The sequence below is a fragment of the Sapajus apella genome, unplaced genomic scaffold (assembly GCF_009761245.1).
Source record: "Sapajus apella isolate SASKATOON/1434 unplaced genomic scaffold, GSC_monkey_1.0 scaffold162, whole genome shotgun sequence".
Lineage (NCBI taxonomy): Eukaryota > Metazoa > Chordata > Mammalia > Primates > Cebidae > Sapajus > Sapajus apella.
In genome coordinates, this window is record NW_022437102.1 from 1,124,917 (window position 1) to 1,143,935 (window position 19,019).

General features: G+C 44.5%; 1 protein-coding gene across 3 annotated transcripts in view; it reads left to right on the forward strand.

Annotated features, from left to right (window-relative positions):
• Nucleotides 1-19,019, forward strand: part of LARGE1 (LARGE xylosyl- and glucuronyltransferase 1) — a 559,679-nt gene that overhangs the window by 259,882 nt on the left and 280,778 nt on the right. For all 3 annotated transcript variants that reach the window (XM_032266924.1, XM_032266925.1, XM_032266923.1), the window contains one exon: nucleotides 10,872-11,043. In XM_032266924.1, the coding sequence (XP_032122815.1) occupies nucleotides 10,872-11,043 (172 nt within the window). The remainder of the gene's footprint in view (nucleotides 1-10,871; nucleotides 11,044-19,019) is intronic.

The window sequence follows — 19,019 nt, forward strand, 5'->3', positions numbered from 1 at the left end:
CTCCCAGCTGCCTTCTGTTAATCTTTCCTCTATAAATCATTAGAGTATATTCCAAAAATATAGATGAGATCATATCTCTTAGCTAATCAAACCCCTTTTGCTTTTCCCACTGTCTCTGGGATATTATCCAGCGCCCTTTTGCGTGGCAGATGGTCTTGGTCCTCTCCAGCATTTGACCCTGTCCTGCCTTTTCATATCCATCTCAATCATTTTCAACTCTAAGTTTTCTCATTAAGTGTATCAGACTACTTATTTCACACACGCACACACGTTTCTATCTTTGTGCCTTCATTCACCTATGATGCTTTTCTCCCAGTATTTGAGAATCTCAATTTTCTCCTCATTTTTCAAGCCCAAATTTAAAGTTTGTTTCCTCTGGATATCTCTATCTGATTCTTGTCTCTCCTTTCTTACCACTCCTCATTAGTTGTCCTTCTACTGGACCACTGCTGTACATATCTCAACCAGCCAAGGGCTGAAAACTAGAAAAAAAAAAAAAAAAACAGATGGTTGCATCTATATTGAACATGTATAGACTTTTTTCTTTTGATTCCCAAAACAATATAACTGTTTGCATAATTTTTGCATCTTACTATGTGTTATAAGTAACCTAGAGATGATTTAAAGTATACAAGAGGATGTTCATAGGTCATATGCAGCCATGGCACCATTTTATATCAGAGACTTGAGCATCTCTGGATTTTGGTATCCAAGAGGGTTTCTGTAACCAACACCCCACAGACTCCAAGAATGGTGGTATTTGAACTTTATCGCAGTCCAGTTCATACCATTCTGTAATTACGGATGTGGTAGCCAGTTTCCAAGATGGCACCCAGTAATTCCCACCTTCTAGCATTCATTCAATCGTGTGTGTACTCCCTTCCCACGTTGCATAAGCTTACCTGTATAACGGATAAGACATTGCAGGAGTGACGCCATGTTGCTTCTGAGGCCAAGTCTTCAAGATAACCTTGCTTCCACCTGCTGTCTTTTGGACTGCTCGCTTTGGGGGAAGCCAGCCAGCATGTTGTAAAGACACTCAGGCACTCTGGAGTGGTCCATGTGGCAAAAACCTGAGCCTTCTTGTTGACAGCTGGCATCAGCTGCCAGGCACACATGTGGGAGCCAGCGCAGAATTAGATCTTGCAGCCCAGAGCAAGTATTCAGATGACTACAACCTCATGAGGAATCCTAAGAACCACCCAGCGAATACACAACCAGATTCCTGACACACAGAAACCATTTGAGTTAATAAATAACTGTTGCTGTTTTAGGCTGCTGCATTTTGAGGTAACTTGTTGTGCAGTCGTGGATGCTGAATATCCACTAAACCATAGACTCCTTGAGAGCATCAGCTGTGTTTCTTTCATCATGGACCTGCTTCCTTGCTCTCTTCAGTACTTGCTGCCCCATATTAAGGTGTTCCATAAATGTTCCTTTAAATGATCTCAACTGAACTAAATAGGGGTTTCCCTGTGGCTCCAAGGGTGAATACTCACAAACGCAGATGACTCTTTTTGTTGTTGTTTGAGACAGAGTCTGGCTTTGTTGCTCAGGCTGGAGTGCAGTGGCTCGATCACGGCTCATGCAACCTCTACCTCCTGGTTCAAGCGATTCCCCAGCCTCAGTCTACCGAGTAGCTGGGATTACAGGCACCCACCACCACACACAGTTAATTTTTGTGTTTTTTGAGACGGAGTTTCGCTCTTGTTACCCAGGCTGGAGTGCAATGGCACGATCTCAGCTCACCGGCAACCTCCGCCTCCTGGGTTCAGGCACTTCTCCTGCCTCAGCCTCCTGAGTAGCTGGGATTACAGGCACGTGCCACCATGCCCAGCTGATTTTTTTGTATTTTTAGTAGAGACGGGGCTTCACCATGTTGACCAGGATGGTCTTGAACTGCTAACTTCAGGTGATTTGCCCACCTTGGCCTCCCAAAGTGCTGGGATTACAGCTGTGCAACAGCAGATGCCTTTAATAAATGTGAATATTGTCTTTTGTGCTAATGATCATCAGTCATAATATCAACAGTTAACAATAGCCAATGCTTATATATAGCACCAGAATTCTCACAATCCCATGGAGCACGTGCTGCAAATAGCCCCATTTTATAGATGAAAACTCAGGTACATAGAGGTTTAACTTTCTGCTCAAAATAACCCACACAGTGAATGATGGAGCCAGGATCCAAACCCAGACAGTCTCCAGATTGTGTGTTGTTAACCATTTTATTTTATTTTTATTATTTATTTTTTTGAGACAAGTTCTCACTCTGTCACCGAGGCTGGAGTGCAGTGGCGCAATCTCAGCTCACTGCAACCTCCACCTCCCGGTCTCAAGTGATTATCCTGCTTTAGCCTCCCAAGTAGCTGGAATTATAGGCATGCGCCACTATGCCTGGTTAATTTTTGTATTTTTAGTATCGATGGGGTTGTACCATGTTGGTCAGACTGGTCTTGAACTCCTGACCTCTAGTGATTCACCCACCTTGGCCTCCCAAAGTGCTAGGATTACAGACCAGTATCATTAACCATTTCAGACACTCGTATTGAGCCCCTATGTGGCAAGCATTGTGCTAGGTTACTTGGTTCTCCTACCTCATTGAACGCTTCTCCAAACCTCCTGCAACGTGTATTATTTTTTCTATTTTATGGGTGGGGAGATTTAGACTTAGCAAGGTGACCTTGCCACGCTGTTTGTGCTAGAGTCAGGATTTGGAATCGGGCCAGCCAGACTCCAAAGCTCATTTCACAGTCTTCTTCCAAGGCGCTCACCAATGTCTCTGTCCCAGCATCTCGAGCCCCGCCTCACTTCTATTCCTTAACAATTATACACTGAACATATAGGTTGGTTGCCAAGACAACCACTCAGAAACAACATGAAAGGCAAATGACTTTTCAAACATTCTACAGCTGGGATGACTTCTTTTTTTTAATTTTTAAAAATATGTCAAGGTGATTTGTAGTCTACAGCAAAATATTAATATGGATAAGAAATCTACTTTGAGCAAAAAATATTTTCACTATGGTAGAGGAGAGCTTACAGATTACAAATATAGTAATGCCTTAGAAAGGAGGCAGGATATGCTACTTTTACCCTTTTTACAGGTGAGAAAATGAAGTCCTGCAGAAATTGGAAGGCAGGAATGCCCAGCTTTACAGACATCGTACCTAGTTGTCTGAAAAACTGCTTGGTGAATAAAGATGTGTCTGGATGGAGGCAGAGTCTCAGTCCTGATCCTATAGTAAACCAGAAGAGTGAAGAGCACATCTGAATAGACTAGGGTCACTGGAAAAGGAGGGGAAGAGAAACACATCATTCTGGAGTAGAGTATCTACGGCTGAGGGAATGAAGGTTGAGGTAAGGAAAAGGAACCTCAAACTTTGAGTACTAAGATAGTAATTTACAACCTTAGGCTTGTTAGGAGGGGTTTAAATAGGCTAGCCCATATAAAGATCTTGCCACAATGCCTGACACCCAGTATGGGCTGGGTATATTTTCTTTATTTCCTTCCCTTTCTCCTTTTCTCTCTCCCCCACCTTTCTCTTTCTCTTTCTTCCTCTCCATCTCTTCCTTTCCTTCCCCTTCCTCCTTCCCGTTCCTTCGTCCCTTCTTCCTTTTCTTTTTTTGAGACGAAGTCTTGCTCTTGTGCTCCAGACTGGAGTGTGGTGGTGCACAATTTTAGCTCACTGCAACGTTCACCTCCCAGGTTCAAGCGATTCTCCTGCCTCAGCCTCCAGAGTAGCAGAGATTATAGGTCCACCACCATACCTGGCTAATTTTTGTATTTAGAGTAGATACAGGGTTTTGCCATGTTGGCCATGCTGGTCTCGAACTCCTGACCTCAGGTGATTGCCTGCCTCAGCCTCTCAAAGTGTTGGGATTACGGGCGTGAGCCATATGCCTGGCCCGTGCTAGGCATATTTTCTGTTGTTACCTTTACTGAGGTATCTCAATAACTCCTGGAAATCCATACCTTGAAGAAGAAGTTAGCATCATTTCTGGACAAACCAGCCTCTTTTTCTTTCTCTTATCTATCAAAGATCAGAAATGTGTGGTCACCCTTGAGACATGGCTTTCCTCCGTCTCATGTGTTGTGGGAAGTCACCTTTAGAGGTGTGTCCACTGTCCAGCCCTCTGCCTCCATCCTCATACAGCTAATCTGGTCAACTTTTCTGTGGACCACCTGGCATCAGATGTACCCTAGAATCATTGGCCCTACCTCATCGATGCTCCCCTTTGGGTCTACCTGGTAATTGGCAGCTTCATCAGAAAGTCAAATTTCCCTTGGAAAGCATCCCCCACCCCCCACTTTACATAAAACCCTTAAAACCTGGGGTTGCCTGTGCTCCCTTTAGGCAAGTGAATTAGGTGCTAATCTTGGGCATGACTGCATTTTTGCTGATTGAAGTTTAAACCATGCTGCTTAGAATTATTAACAGCCATTGCAAGGATAATAATCTGCCCATTAAAATAAACTAACTCTCATTTTTATTATCGTTTTAATTACATGAAGCCTTTGGCATGTTTATAATGATGAAGAACATGGTAGGATATTGCTCTGCCAGGTGTCGTCTTCTCTACAGGACGCTCTCGGGTAAATCTGCGGGGCGACCTCCTGGTTTCCTCAGCCTTCTTTCGAAGGTGCTCTTCTCTCCATTGACCCCATGATGTAAAAAGTCCCTGGTTGGACTGAAGTTTGTTGCAGCGTGGAAATGAGATTAATCAGTGGGGAGAGATCGAGAGACTGCCCCAAAGGTTGCATGGCTAATCGCTTCCACATGCTTTTCCTCCTCCTCAAATCCAGAGTGTGCTGTCCAGTTTTAGACATCTACCAGGGGGAGGGACTCTGCCTTTTCCAGATTTCAGTCCGTGATTTTGTTATTTATTTTTTTTATGGAAACATAGGACAAGGTGATACGTGACTTATTACCCCTGAGAAAACCATCTGCATTCTTGACTTCCCCTTTACTTTCTTTTGTTATTTATATTTATTTTTTGAGATGGACTTTGGCTCTGTCGCTCAGGCTCAAGTGCAGTGGTGCAATCTCGGCTCACTGCAACCTCCGCCTCCCGGATTCAAGTGATTCTCCTGCCTTAGTCTCCCGAGTAGCTGGGATTCCAGGCACTTGCCAACACACCCAGCTAATTTTTTTTTTCTTTCTTTCTTTCTTTTTTTTTTTTTTTTGTATTTTTAGTAGAGACAGGGTTTCATCATGTTAACCGGGATGGTCTTGATCTCCTGACCTCGGGATCCACCCGCCTCAGCCTCCCAAAGTGCTGGGATTACAGGCATGAGCCACGGCGCCTAGCCTATTTTCAAAGATACCCAAATTTGCTGCTTTTATCCTGCCTCAAATTCTGAGTCATCTGAACTTTGGTACTGCTGACAGGCATGCACCGAGAGAGGTGAAGCGGGCTTAGCAGGGACCTGTTGCTTGCCCAGCATGAGGCCAGATGCTCTGCGTCCCCCTGTGAATACTATAACATGGTAGGTCTCCATTTTCCAGATGAGAAAACTAAGACTCAAGGCGGCCATGTGGGTTGCCTGAGATCACACAGCTCATTAACAGTGGAACCAGTTCTGTAGCCCAGGCTTTGAGGCTCAACAAACTGTTCCTCTTCATTTTGCTTTATTGACCCTGGAATTTTAGCAGTCATGAACGCTTCTGCTCCTAGGTGAGGAAAATGTCAGAGGAAAATGAACTCAGGCCTGCTTGACTCCATAGTCATGCACATTCATTAAACCATTTTTGAACAATTACTATGTTGTTACTACGGTAAAAAAGACATTGTCCCTGCCTCAAGGAGTTTCAGTCAAGTGCAGGAGAGGGGCATGGAAAATTGAACCCAGCAGGATAGCATGCTGTGCTAGAGGAAGGGAAACAGCTTGCTTCTTGCTTGGGGAGCCCCTGATCCAGCCTGGAGCAGTGGGGGTGGTGGTGGCTGGGAGGCAGCAATTTCTAAGTTGAGACTTGGAGGAGGAGAGAGTGGACGGAGGTAGGGGAAGAGTCTGCTGGATGTCATGCCGTCCCTAAGAGGGTGAGCCATTTGTAATAAATGTACCTGCTTCTTATCACACGTTCTTTCCCCCAAATTCCTTAATTTTCCACCTTTTCCCAGGGCTTGCTTTCTGAATACACTCTGAACCCAGTGCCTCCTTTACGACTAATTGAACACTTGGACATAATTGATTATGTATTAAGTTGGGGACTTGGAGTGACATTCAGGACTGGACTCACGGTGAGATTAATTTATTCCCGTAGTCTTCCTGTTTTGCAGTGTATCTGAGTGCCTCACATGTATGTTAAAATAAAACGGAGAGTCAGGTCAATCTAATTAGACATCACTCTGATGTTCAGTCTTCACCCAGCTCTCCTGCTTTGATGGTAACCAAAATAGATGAATAAGTTAATCAGAGGTCTGATAAAATATCACAGCTTTGCAGCATCAACTGATGATTGCCAAGCTTCGGTTCACGCAGACAGAGGAGAGAGGAAACTGAGCTGAGGTCCAAAGGCCAGGGCTTTCATGAGGAAGACGTTGATAAAGCACATGGGAGGGAATTCCTCCCTGAGTTCTCGGATCTGACAGCGATGTCACGTCGGGAAGCTCACTCTAAAGGAAGAATAATGTCGTTTGGGGAAAGAACGCAAACCTTCCCCTGGAAAATTCTGACTCTTGGAGCTTTGCATCTTGCTTGCTGTGGGATTGTAGACAAATCACCTTCCTTCCTATGCCTACCTGCCATTCATCCATCCATCCATCCATCTGTTCCAGATACGTATTTTTGTACCTATGATAGACAAGGCATTGTGCTTTGATCTTGTTGTTGATTTAATTTGTGCTTGCGTTAGCGGTATGACTCTGCTGGTTCTGTGGGTTTTTCTGTCTAGATCCTCTCTCTTGCCCTTACCCTCACTTTATGCTCCATGAGGCTAGGCATAAAGCATCTCTAATCTTACTTTCGCTCTGGCTTCTGTTAGGGTTGACTGGAGGGCTGCCCTTCCAGGAGGCTGGTAGGCAGGAGGAGGAGAGTGAGGTTGAGATGTGTTTTCCTGTTCCTGGCTTATGGGTGGCCACAGGTAGGCTGTGTCCCTCTGCTGGATGTCACTGCTTCAGCCAGGTGGCCTTACTCATACAGCGATTATCTCTGCATTCCAGCGTCTGCTGGCCTAGGCCCTTCTGGCCTTGGGGTAGTAACAGCACCGAGTACTCTTCTCCTCCTCGAGTAACTGCACATTGCTTGTTACTGCCTCTAATTCTGCATACTCTTAGATTTAAAAGTCCTTTTACTAAATCTTCCTTAGATTCCCCAGGAGAGTGTGCTGTTTCCACCCACACCCTGCCTGATGGGATGAAGTAAGTGTAGCAGCATGGATGGAGCTGGAGGCTGTTATCCCCAGTGAACTGACTCAGAAGCAGAACATCAAGTATCACATATTCTCACTTAGAGGTTGGAGCGCAATGGGCACAGGTGGATACAAAGTTGGAAATAGTAGACACTGAGGTCTCCAAAAGAAGGGAGGGTGAGAGCTGGTTGCGGGGTGAAAAATTACCTGCTGGATACAATGTTCAACATTCAGGTTTGGTCTTGTTGATGAAATTTTACCGGGTGCGTTTAATTTGTCCTTGTGTTAAGAGTATGATTCTGCTGGTTGTGTAAGGGTTTTCCTTCTACAAAGGAGGAAAAAGGGGGAAGGAAAGGAGGAAAGGTAGAAGGCCATTCTCCACCATGACACAATATACTCATGTAACAAATACACGTGTGTACCCTCTGCATCTAAAATTTAAAAATTTTTAAAGTCATGACCTTTTAAAGGGCAGAAACTCAGAAAACCTGAGCAAACCTGTCCAAGGTGACATGGCGATTCATTGATGATACTGGAATCTAAATCCAGGCCTGTCTGACTACAACGCAGGGTTTTTTGCTCTCCTCCATCACAGAGACCCTTACCTTCAGCATGAAGCACTGAAAGAGGCATTGCTATCTAATACTCGGAAAAAGGTAGAGGGATCAGGAAGAAGGGTGGGAGCTTGTTACTGTGTATATTTTGTGTACCAGGTCCTTGAGTCCTTTCATATCTTTTAATTTTTATACCACTGTGTGAAGTGGTCATCATCTCTATTTATCCAACTTTTAAAAATGAGCAGCTATGGCTGGGCATGGTGGCTCACATCCGTAATCCCAGCACTTGAGGTGAAGGCAGGCAGATCACGAGGTAAGGAATTCGAGACCCGCCTGTCCAATGTGGTAATACCCCATCTCTATTAAAAATATAAAAATTAGCCAGGTGTGGTGGCGTGAGCCTGTAGTCCCAGCTACTCTAGAGGCTGAGGCAGAAGAATCACTTGAACTCAGGAGGCAGAGGTTGCAGTGAGCTGAGATTGCCCCAGTGCACTCCAGCCTGGGTGACAGAGTGAGACTCCATCATCACACACACACAAAAGAGTAAGTGCCACTACAAGAAAAATTAGCCAGGCACAGCGGGTCACACCTTTAATCCCAGCACATTGGGAGTCCAGGGCAGGTGGATCACAAGATCAGGAGTTCGAGACAAGTCTGACTACATGGTGAAACTTCATCTCTACTAAAAATTCAAAAATTAGCGGGACGTGGTGGTGCATGCCTATAATCCCAGCTACTCAGGAGACTCAGGCAGTGAACTTGCTTGAACCTGAGAGGCGGAGGTTGTAGTGAGCCAAGATCGCACCATTGCACTCCAGCCTGGGCGACAGAGCGAGACTCCATCTCAAAAAGAAAGAAAAAAGAGAAACGAAGAACTAAGCAACCACATTTCTTTTTTCCAAACATCACGATCTGGTAATGGTGGGAATACAGGGACACAGGAGGCCGATTAAGGGAAGCTATGAGACAGCTTCCCCATACTAACTCAGGGGACTCATTCCAACTCTGAAACCCACTCCATTTTACAGGTAAAGAAACTGAGGCTTAGAGAGATCAAGTGCTCTGTGTGGGGCTAGAGCCCAGATTTGAACTCCTGTCCTTTTCCCCATCCTCCATGATACCTGGGTGCAAGGTGACAGGGACTCAGACATAGAGTTAGGGATTCTTTTCCTGGAAACTGACACATGGTGTAATAGTTCAGTACATCAGTGTTTTTTTTGTTGTTGTTGTTGTTTTTTTCCTGGTCAAAATTCTGCTTATCTGAGCAAAGGACCATTGCAAAACTAAGAATACAGAGTAACTAAACAATATTGTCAAATAAACTGTGAACATGACAGCATTGTATGGAGTGGGTCACCTGAGTTAGCACGGGTCTCATAGCTTTCCTAAATCAGCTTCCTGCACACCTGTTTCCCACCATCACCAGATCATGATGTGTCTGACAAAAAAAGTGTAATTGCTTGATTTTTCTTTTACTAGCTGTTGCTCATTTTTAAAAGTTGGAAAGCATAGATCAGTTAAGTATACATATATCTGTATATATACACATAAATGTGTGTGTGTGTGTGTGTGTGTGTGTGTGTGTGTGTGTGTGTAAAAGGAGGGGGAGAGAGATTCTCATCCACAAACAATTACTATTAATCATTTGATGTCTTGCTGCTATTTTTTCTTTCTCTGCATAAATTTGGGTGCGTGTGTTTCATTTGGTTTGATTACAGGTAGTTGTTTTTAAGTAAAAGCAATTTTAAAGCTTCCTTTTTTCTCCTTTCAACATCATATGCAGGTTTTTAGAAATTATATCTTAATCTACATTGTTTTAAACAGTTACATAGTATGCAGTCAGACAAAAAGTATCATGTTTGAATTAATTGTTCTATTTTGGGGCTTTTTGATGGCTGCTCTTTGGTAACGTGGTGATAAATTCTTTGGGAATAAAACTATGGTGTTTTTGTTTTTAAATACGCATTTTTTTTTAAGAATATACCCTCAACATGGTATTGTAAGAACAAAGGAGATGAATATTTTTTGGAATCCTTATAAGGTGGCCATATTCCCCATTTAAAGGGTTCTATTGGAAGTGTTACTCTCTTGAAAATAAGAAGTGTGCTTTGGCTCACAGGGAAACTCCCGACAGCAGTTAGATTGGGGCCTCTGCTCATGATATCTTCATAAATGACTGTGCATATGTGAGCGCTTTCATGACACTGATGCTTTTATTTTTATCCTTGCCTTTGGACACAGAATGGCACCCGTGTGTGTGCCTCGCTGATGACTGCGCATTTGCAAGCCACTGATTGCTCCATTATATTATGTGAGGGTCACAATTTCAGTGCTCCATGGGTGGTTCATTTCTGTCCTATATGTGTGTCCTCTGTTGCTGTCAGGTAGAGTGTTGGGTTGATTATGACTAGGTCCTCCTTGAGGGCTTATCTGAGAGTGAAGAAAAGGCAGTAGTACTAAACTGTGCAGTTACAGTTTTGAAAGAATAAATAAGCATAAACTTTAACAATACCATTGCTTACTAATCCCAAATGACGCGTAAATGGAACATGATTTAAAGAAATATACATACATAGGAACAACTAGATGCTGGTTGCAAAAGTGTATGTAGTGGGATTCAGTTTTTTGACTCTAATGTTTTCGTATATCCTTTTTTTCTCCAATGGACCTATTAAATTTCTATAATAACAAAAGTTTTTTTTTTTTTTTAACTCTCAACATACAGGGTTTGCAGTAGTGTTTCATAACTATTACTTTTCCTTTCCCTTAATTCAGATACATTTTCCTCCAAAAAGCTTCACATGTCAAAACGCAAATTACGTAAATCTTAAAACAAAAAATTCATTTATTCAACAAATTTTTATACGATACCTTTTGTGTGCTAGGCACTATTATGTTTCAGCAAAGAATTAACATAGTGATTTTTCTTTCTTCAACTCCCTCTCTGCCCTCTTCTGTCTAGTCTGAAGTTTCCTGGATCCCCAATAAACATTACTCTGGGATTTACGGTCTGATGAAGCTTGTCCTGACCAAGACTCTTCCTGCCAATCTGGAGAGAGTCATCGTCCTTGACACGGATATCACCTTTGCCACCGACATTGCAGAGCTGTGGGCTGTGTTCCACAAGTTCAAAGGTAATGGTAGCCCATTTGTTTTTTCCTGATATTTTTGTAGGTATCAGCATGCCAAGAATAGCGGTTCATTCTTTAAAAACAGTGAGGTCACCTCAAATGAGGTCGTGCTAATGCAGTGGGTAAGGAATTACAGATCTGGTGGAATATCAACTCTGCTTGGATTTGAAAAATATTAGAGTAAAACAAATCTGTTTACATTTGTTTAGTAAATGAGAAGATGTTTTTAGCAGAGAAATAGCAAATGTGTATATTTCATATGCAGATAGTGGAGTGTTCACATACTTGTGTCGGGACGTGTGTTTGTCGGTTTTCTTTTTATCGAAAGATGGTCTAATTGCCAAGAAAGGCTGTGAAGTAGTAGAGATGAGTATTGATTCTAGAGATTTTAAAAATGTTCTTACGGCTTTTGCTTTCATTAACGTTGTGGTTTATCATTTTAAGGAGACGTATGTGTTTGGCTTTACAAGACATGCTTTCTAGTCTGGTGGGTTTCTTTATAGCTGTTACTGTAACTCTTATCACGGCCTCAAGACACATGAGAGTACCTAGTGGGAAATTGGGAGCTCAGTAGGTATACTAACTGTGGCATGGATGTGCGAGAGAAGTGACAGGTTAGTACAGATCTTAGGCTATTATTTTAATACTCCTCTCCCAGGTGTCTTTTTAAAAATTACATTATTTAAAAAACTCTTCTAGACTGGGTGAGTACAATGATAAAGAAATTCAATAGTGAAATTTTTACTTCTTGTTTTTTTCTCTGTTTTTAATTGCACACTGGCCTTTTCTGTGTTAAAAATCCCTTCTGCCTTTCCTCGCAGCTCCATATCTTGTGAAAGTGAAATACTTCTTAATGATTTTAAGTCACAGAATTTTCCTAAGTCGCAGGATATTCCTATTGGTTTCTATTTCTTTTCATGAGCAGAGGGTGAATTTCCTTGCCTGCCCCGGTCACTCTCTGCTTCCATCTCAGGGCTTCTGAGCTCTGGGCTAATTGAAGAAAGTCTTCAGCAAATCATGGAAATGGCACTCTGATCCCCAGGACTCTTTGCCTTATTGGGATCAAAATTTACTTTTCTTATTCATGTCAATAATGACCCTAATAAAGATATCATTTAGTACTACTGAGTATGTCAAAGCTCTCTAATCTTCAGAGAATGTGTGGACGTGTCCTTTTGTTTCATAAACAGGCAGAAGCTTAGAGGGATGCAGGCTTCTCCCAGAGTTGAGATCAGAGTGCCTGTGTCTTGGCTTCCATCCGCCGCTCTTTTCAAGTCCCCATATCATGTCTGCTCGTTTTCCTCTTCCCGATCACAGTGAACACATGAGGGGGTAGTTTTTCTATAATTACATGGCGTTTTCTTCATAGTATTATGCTGATGTTGAGTGTTCAGTGATGCATGTCTTCAGCAGGTGTTTATTGCATCCCTACTGGGTGTCGGGCAGTACAACTGGCTCTGCAAACAAAGGGATGAGTAATGAGGGGACAGTGAGAGTTGTCGCCTCTCCTAGAGGGGTTAGAGAAGGGAGCTGGGAAGGCGTCACAGAGGAGCTGTAATTGTGTTGTTTCATTGGGTGAGAATGGTGGTCATATGCACTAGACTCCCACATTCTCCTTTGGGAATAAAGGCCTTATTACCCCAGCCTCTGGGAGCGGCACCTGCAGAGGGGGCTGTCAGGCATCAGCCCTTTTTGCAGTTGCCTCAGTTGAAGGGAGTGGCCATGCCTGTGGCCACACCCCTTCCCCCCTGCAACATCATGAAATGGCTGATGAACATGGCATCCTGCAGGATCATCTGCAGCACTGGGAGACTGCCTCACAGGCTGATTTCCCCCTCTGCCCAGGCCTGCTTACTGCTCTTCCCTTTCTTTTTTTTTTTTTTTTAAGCGGAGTTTTTTTTCTGTTACCCAGGCTGGAGTGCAATGGCGCAATCTCGGCTCACCACAACCTCCGCCTCCTGGGTTCAGGCAATTCTCCTGCCTCAGCCTCCTGAGTAGCTGGGACTACAGACACGTGCCACCATGCCCAGCTAATTTTTTGTAGTTTTAGTAGAGACGGGGTTTCACCATGTTGACCAGGATGGTCTCGATCTCTTGACCTCGTGATCCACCCGCCTCGGCCTCCCAAAGTGCTGGGATTACAGGCTTGAGCCACCGCGCCCGGCCTTGCTCTTCCCTTTCATAGGTGCTGCTCTCAAGTGCTCTCCATAATAAACCTCTTGTATGCTGACTTCTATCTCAGAGACTTTTTCCAAAGAAGCTCAACCCACACCATATATTTAGAGCTATAAGCCTCCATTGGATAAGTATAACTGCCGAAGTTGCCAGAACAGGCCATGAGAAATTGTAGAGCTGTAGCGAGGAAATCACGCTGATTCTCTTGCAGCTTGCAGTGGCTACAGTGCTAGTGGGGCTCTGTAGCCAGTAACAACAACATGAATAATCGTGGTTATTTTAAATATGCTGATATCATCTGTGGAAGGGAAGGCACCGGCGCTCTTGCCGCTCCAATAGCTGGCCTAAGGACTTGACTTGGAGAACTCTCAGATTCAAGGCAGTTCCTGGGGCTGAGCAGGGTATATGGGCCAAGGTCAGGACAGGGACAAGGAAAATCGGAATGTAAGGAGCTGAGTTAATGGGCTGCATTTTATTTGTTCATTCTTTTTATTGGTTTATTTCTAGCATTTGTTAGACCCCCACTGTGAACAGGAATACGTTAGATGCTGTTGTTACCTAAAGCTGTCGAAAACACAGCACCTGCCTTCAAGGAGCTCAGAAACAAGGCAGAGTGAGTGCATTGCATTTTTATCTATCACCAACAATGGAATACAAAACATCAGAGGTTTTCCCATGCCCACCCTAATTTTTCTGGGAAAATACAGAGATGAGAAGAAAGAAAGGAAGCTCATCTCTTCTCCATACGTCACTATTTTGTATCACTTGTGTATGTGTGTGATTTTTTTTTTCCTAAACTGAACTGTTAGAAGCCAGGCCATGGAATAGGAAGAAAGCCTGTTAGAACAGGCCCATAAATGTAGAATGTTCTGATCTACAGAACAGTTTGAGTGATGTTGATACAATTTGGCCTTGCTAATTTGTCTCTCTCTCTCTCTTTTTTGTTTTTTTTTTTGTTTTTTTTTTGTTTGTTTGTTTGTTTTGTTTTGTTTTGTTTTGAGACAAAGTTTTGCTCTTGTTGGCCAGGCTGGAGTGCAATGGTGTGATCTCGGCTCACTGCAACTTCGGCTTCCCGAGTTCAGGCAATTCTCCTGCCTCAGCCTCCTGAGTATCTGGGATTACAGGCATGCACCACCATGCCCAGCTAATTTTTTGTATTTTTTTAGTAGAGATGGGGTTTCTCCATGGCTGGTCTCAAACTCGTGACCTCAGGTGATCCACCTGCCTTGGCCTCCCAAAGTGCTGGGATTACAGGCATGAGCCACCGTGCCCGGCCAGTTTTTCTCTGGTTGTCTGGGTCTAGTGGCTCTTGTTCAGATCATGCATGGACTTGATTCCTTTGTTGCATTGTGAACGTTACGAAAAAGCCTTTTTAAGGAATTAAACCCATTTCAGCCTCTAGCATAAGAAGCCTCATAGAGATATCCAGTCTTCCCTCAACTTCAGCTAAGTAGCAGATACCTCCCTCCTGTGTCAGTGCTTTGCACCTTTACCCAGCCTGCAGCAAGAGTTGGAAGATTTTCAGAACCACTAATTCTTAGCAGAAAGAATCAGACATACCATTAAAGGCCAGGATCAGGAGTCACCCATTCGTCACCCGGAGTCAATATTTACTGAGCTCTTTCTAGGTGCCAAGCAGCCTTATAACTAATTGTTGGGGCTATTGCGGGAATAAAACTGTTTGGAGAGCCCGCAGCTACACCGAGGTGCTAGTACCAGAGTGGCTAGCAGTCCTGTCCTAACAGAAAATCAGGGGAGCTGGACATGGGTACAGTTTGCTTCTCATGAGATGCTTCTGGTATACCTGGCAGGCGTGCTTCACATGGGAAACTTGTTTATATAGGCAGGCATTTTTGGAGCTCTCGTCTGACCTGTGTTCAGTTTGCACCTGCCTGACCACTGCTCTGCCACTGGGAGCCTGACTTTGTGCTTTCCCTGGCATACCAGGGAAAACCCTCCTGGGGCAACCCGTGATTCTTCAATGGAAGGCACAAATTCAGTACACCATTACAATGGAGAGGAGTTCAAAGATTTTTTTTTACTTTTTTTTTTTTTTTTTCGATATGATTCTTGCTCTGTCGCCCAGGCTGGAGTGCAGTGGTGCAGTCTCGGCTCACTGCAACCTCCACCTCCTGGGTTCGAGCGATTCTTCTGCCTCAGCCTCCCAAGTAACTGGGACTACAGGCACACGCCACCACGCCCGGCTAATTTTGTATTTTTGGTAGAGACAGGGTTTCACCATGTCGGCCAGGCTGGTCTTGAACTCCTGACCTCAAGTGATCTACCCACCTCGACCTCCCAAAGTGCTGGGATTACAGGCGTGAGCCACCGTGCCTGGCCGGTTTTTTACTTTGAAATGCTGGGCAGGGAGGGCACAGTGGATCAGGAGGGCAGTCCTCCATCCCTGGTCACACGAGGCAGGAATGAAGAGTCAGGCGCAGAGACAACTAGCAGTAGATGTAAGAGAATAGAGTGTGGGTCACTGTGGGTTCAAGGGCAAATGCCTGAATGTTTCATTTAAAGAAAGTGGGAAAAGCAAGGAGCCCAGCCTACGTTCTGATCTCCAGCCAGCAGCTTGTGCCACCTGGGTGTGAGGCGGAACCGGAAACCCTGGCAAAGGTGATTGAGCCCTGTGTTGATATACGAAATTTAAACTTGTGTTCTAAATGGATGTGAGGCAACAGAAAATTGTAAGACTTCACTACAAAGCTAAACTCAGTCCTTCCCCCTGTGAGTTTATACTTGAGTGGAGGGAGATTGACAACCAAAAAATAAGTAAAATATAAAACATGTTAGTGGTGATTGGCGCTCTGCCTTTATGTGGGGGAAGAGTGGCAAGGATGAACTTTGTGGAGTGGAGTGTCCTGTTTCAGGAATGAATGGAGGTTGGATCAGAGCAGAGGGAGCCCAGGGGCATGCTGGGGGCTGCTGAGGTCAGGTCATAGGGGCTACAAAGGTCAGGTTATAGGGACTGTATTTGTCAGGCCGTGAGAAGACTTTGCCTTTCCCTTCAGTGGTTTGGAGAGCCATTGGCCGAGTTTGAGCAGAGGCGTGATTCAGTCTGATTTAATATTGCTAAGGGCTCACCCTAGCTGCCCTTTTGAGAATAGGATGAACAGCAAAACCTGTTCTCAAAAGGTTTGGGAGATCATTCCAATCATCCAGGGGAGAGATGATTTTGGCTCAGACCTGGTAGAGCAGTAGAGATGATAGGAGTCATGATATTAAGGGTGCTTTTGGAAGCTCAAGTCGTCAGGATGTTACATTGACTGGATTTGGGGAATGAAAAAGCCTGAAGTCAATGATGACCCCAGTGTGGCTGGCTGGGTGAGATGACATTTGAGAGGCGCAGAAGACTGCAAGAACAGGTTGTATGAGAAGATGAGGAGTTTGGCGTGAGTCTTGTTACATCTGAGATGCCTGACACACATCCACACGGAGCTGGTGAGGAGGCAAGTGGCTACTCCAGTGTTTGTGAAACAGAGAGAAAGCTAACTACCATTTCTTAAGCACGTCTTATGTTCTGGCACCGAGCTAGCAGCTTTTCACATTTGAAAGTTAAATAAACTGGGCTCAAGAGAGGTTAAATTACTTTTCATGCTCAGAGAACTCCCGTAGAGCAAAACTGAACCCCAAACCATACAGCTTTGGAGTCTGTGCTCTGTCCACTGACCCAGGAGGCCGTGCTGCCCTTAGATAGGATGAGATGGCTGAGTACGTGTAACCTGGGACCCCTGCGTGCCTTAGTTTTAACTGCACAAAACACTGGAAATAATACGTGATTGTCGTCATTTGGAGAGGCTGTTGCAAAGGCATAAATAATAAACGCACACTCATAATCTGAAGCTTTTGGAAGAAGGCCATGCTGAATATTCCAGACAGTGTTTTGGTCCAGAAGCACAGATGCCTCCCCTCTGAGGGGATCTTATTTGCCACAGTAAAATTCCGACCCTAAAGCAGGTATGGTCAAACTGTCCAGCACGTGTGGGCACTGCCGTCCTCACCCTTATAGCTCCGCAGATGTGTCATGCCAGTGGGTATCGTTCAGGGCCTAATAGACTGTGTGGTTCCTTATTGCTGACATGTCGAAGCGCTTAGTCTGTGCCAGCCACTCTGTTAAGTACTTTATGGATAAACTCATTTAATCTTCCCAACCCTCCCATGAAGTGATTCCTGTTCGTGTTCCTATTTTAGAGGTTTGGGAACTGCCACTTAGGGAGGCACAGTTTACCTGGGGTCTCGCATTTCTTAAGCCATGAAACTGGGATTTGAACCCAGATAGTCCGACTTTGAATCCAGTCCTCTTTACTCTGCACCCTCTGTTCCCCTGAAGAGGAGTAAGAGAAATCATTGTTGTGTGGGTGGACCTCAGAGTGTCTTTGGAGAGACCAAAGTTAGATTGGTGAAAGAACTCAAAGTGACCATATATATGCACCAGTGTGTAGAGGGCAGGCCCAAGGCGATATAGGCATTCGGAGAACAAAGGCAGGGAAGCAAAATTGGCAGAGTCCTCACCGTGCATCTGATCTGCTGGTGCCTTGATCTTGCACTTTCTAGCCTCCAGAGCTGCAAGCAATAAATTTCTGTTGCTTATAAATTACCTGGTGTAGTTTTCCCAGGATTTGAGAAATAAAACCCCAGTCTCCAGAATCCCGGCCCAGCGTGTGACTTCCCAGAGCATTGTCTTTAAGTAGCTGGTAGTGGGGTCCAAGAGCTCTACCCAGAGACTCAGCATGGTCTAGAGTCAGGGTTACCCTCTTGACTCTGTCACCATGGACAGATCCTGTGGCCTGAAGATTTGTGTCCTCGCAAAGTTCCTGTGTTGAAACCTATCCCCCAGTGCAGTGGCACTGAGAGTAGAGCTTTTAGGAGGTGATTAGGTCATGACGCCTGTATGAGTAGGATTAGTGCCTTTATTAAAGAGGCCTGAGAGGCCTCGTTCACCACTTATGTGTGAGGATGCAATAAAAGGGCTACCATCGGCCGTACCTGGTGGCTCACACTTGTAATCCCAGCACTTGGGAAGACTGAAGCAGGCAGATCACCTGAGGTCAGGAGTTCTAGACCAGCCTGGCCAATGTGGCAAAACCCGTCTCTACTAACAATACAAAACCCAGGCATGGTGACACGCACCTGTAGTTCCAGGTACTTAGGAGGCTGAGGCAGGAGAATCACTTGAAACCGGGAGGCAAAGGTTGTAGTGAGCTAAGATCACGCCACTGCACTCCAGCCTGGGCGACAGAGCGAGATTCTGTCTCAAAAAAAGGGGGCACTGTCAATGACACAGAGAGTCCTCGCCTTGCATCTGATCTGCTGGTGCTTTGATCTTGGACTTCACAGTCCCTAGAACTGCAAGCAATAAATTTCTATTGCTTATCAACTGCTCGGTGTCAGATATCTTGTTACAGCGGCTCAAACTGAGTAAGACAGCAGGTTATGTGAGTTGATTTAGGCCCAGAGAAGGAATAATGCTACCGGGGTCGTTGTGAGGATTGCTCAAGATAATGTGCGTCATTTTATGCATTTCATTTTCTCCTAAGGACTCCTGCCAGAGGGAATGGGATGATGGTGGACATGGTTAGCTGAGCCTCCTCCCTTAGCTCACAGTTCTGTCCACAGAGCCTTTGGGGCTGGGGCTGGCTGTAAATTTGAAATAATGTAGAAAAGCTGAACATGAAGAACACTGAAGTATTACTTTTGAAAAGACGTTTGTAGAGATTTTATGCTTAGAATCAGTTGCCTTGGAGGAGTTTATAACACTCTCTGAAGTTTCCTCAGGTCTCCCCTTTCTTTGTTACCTTGCC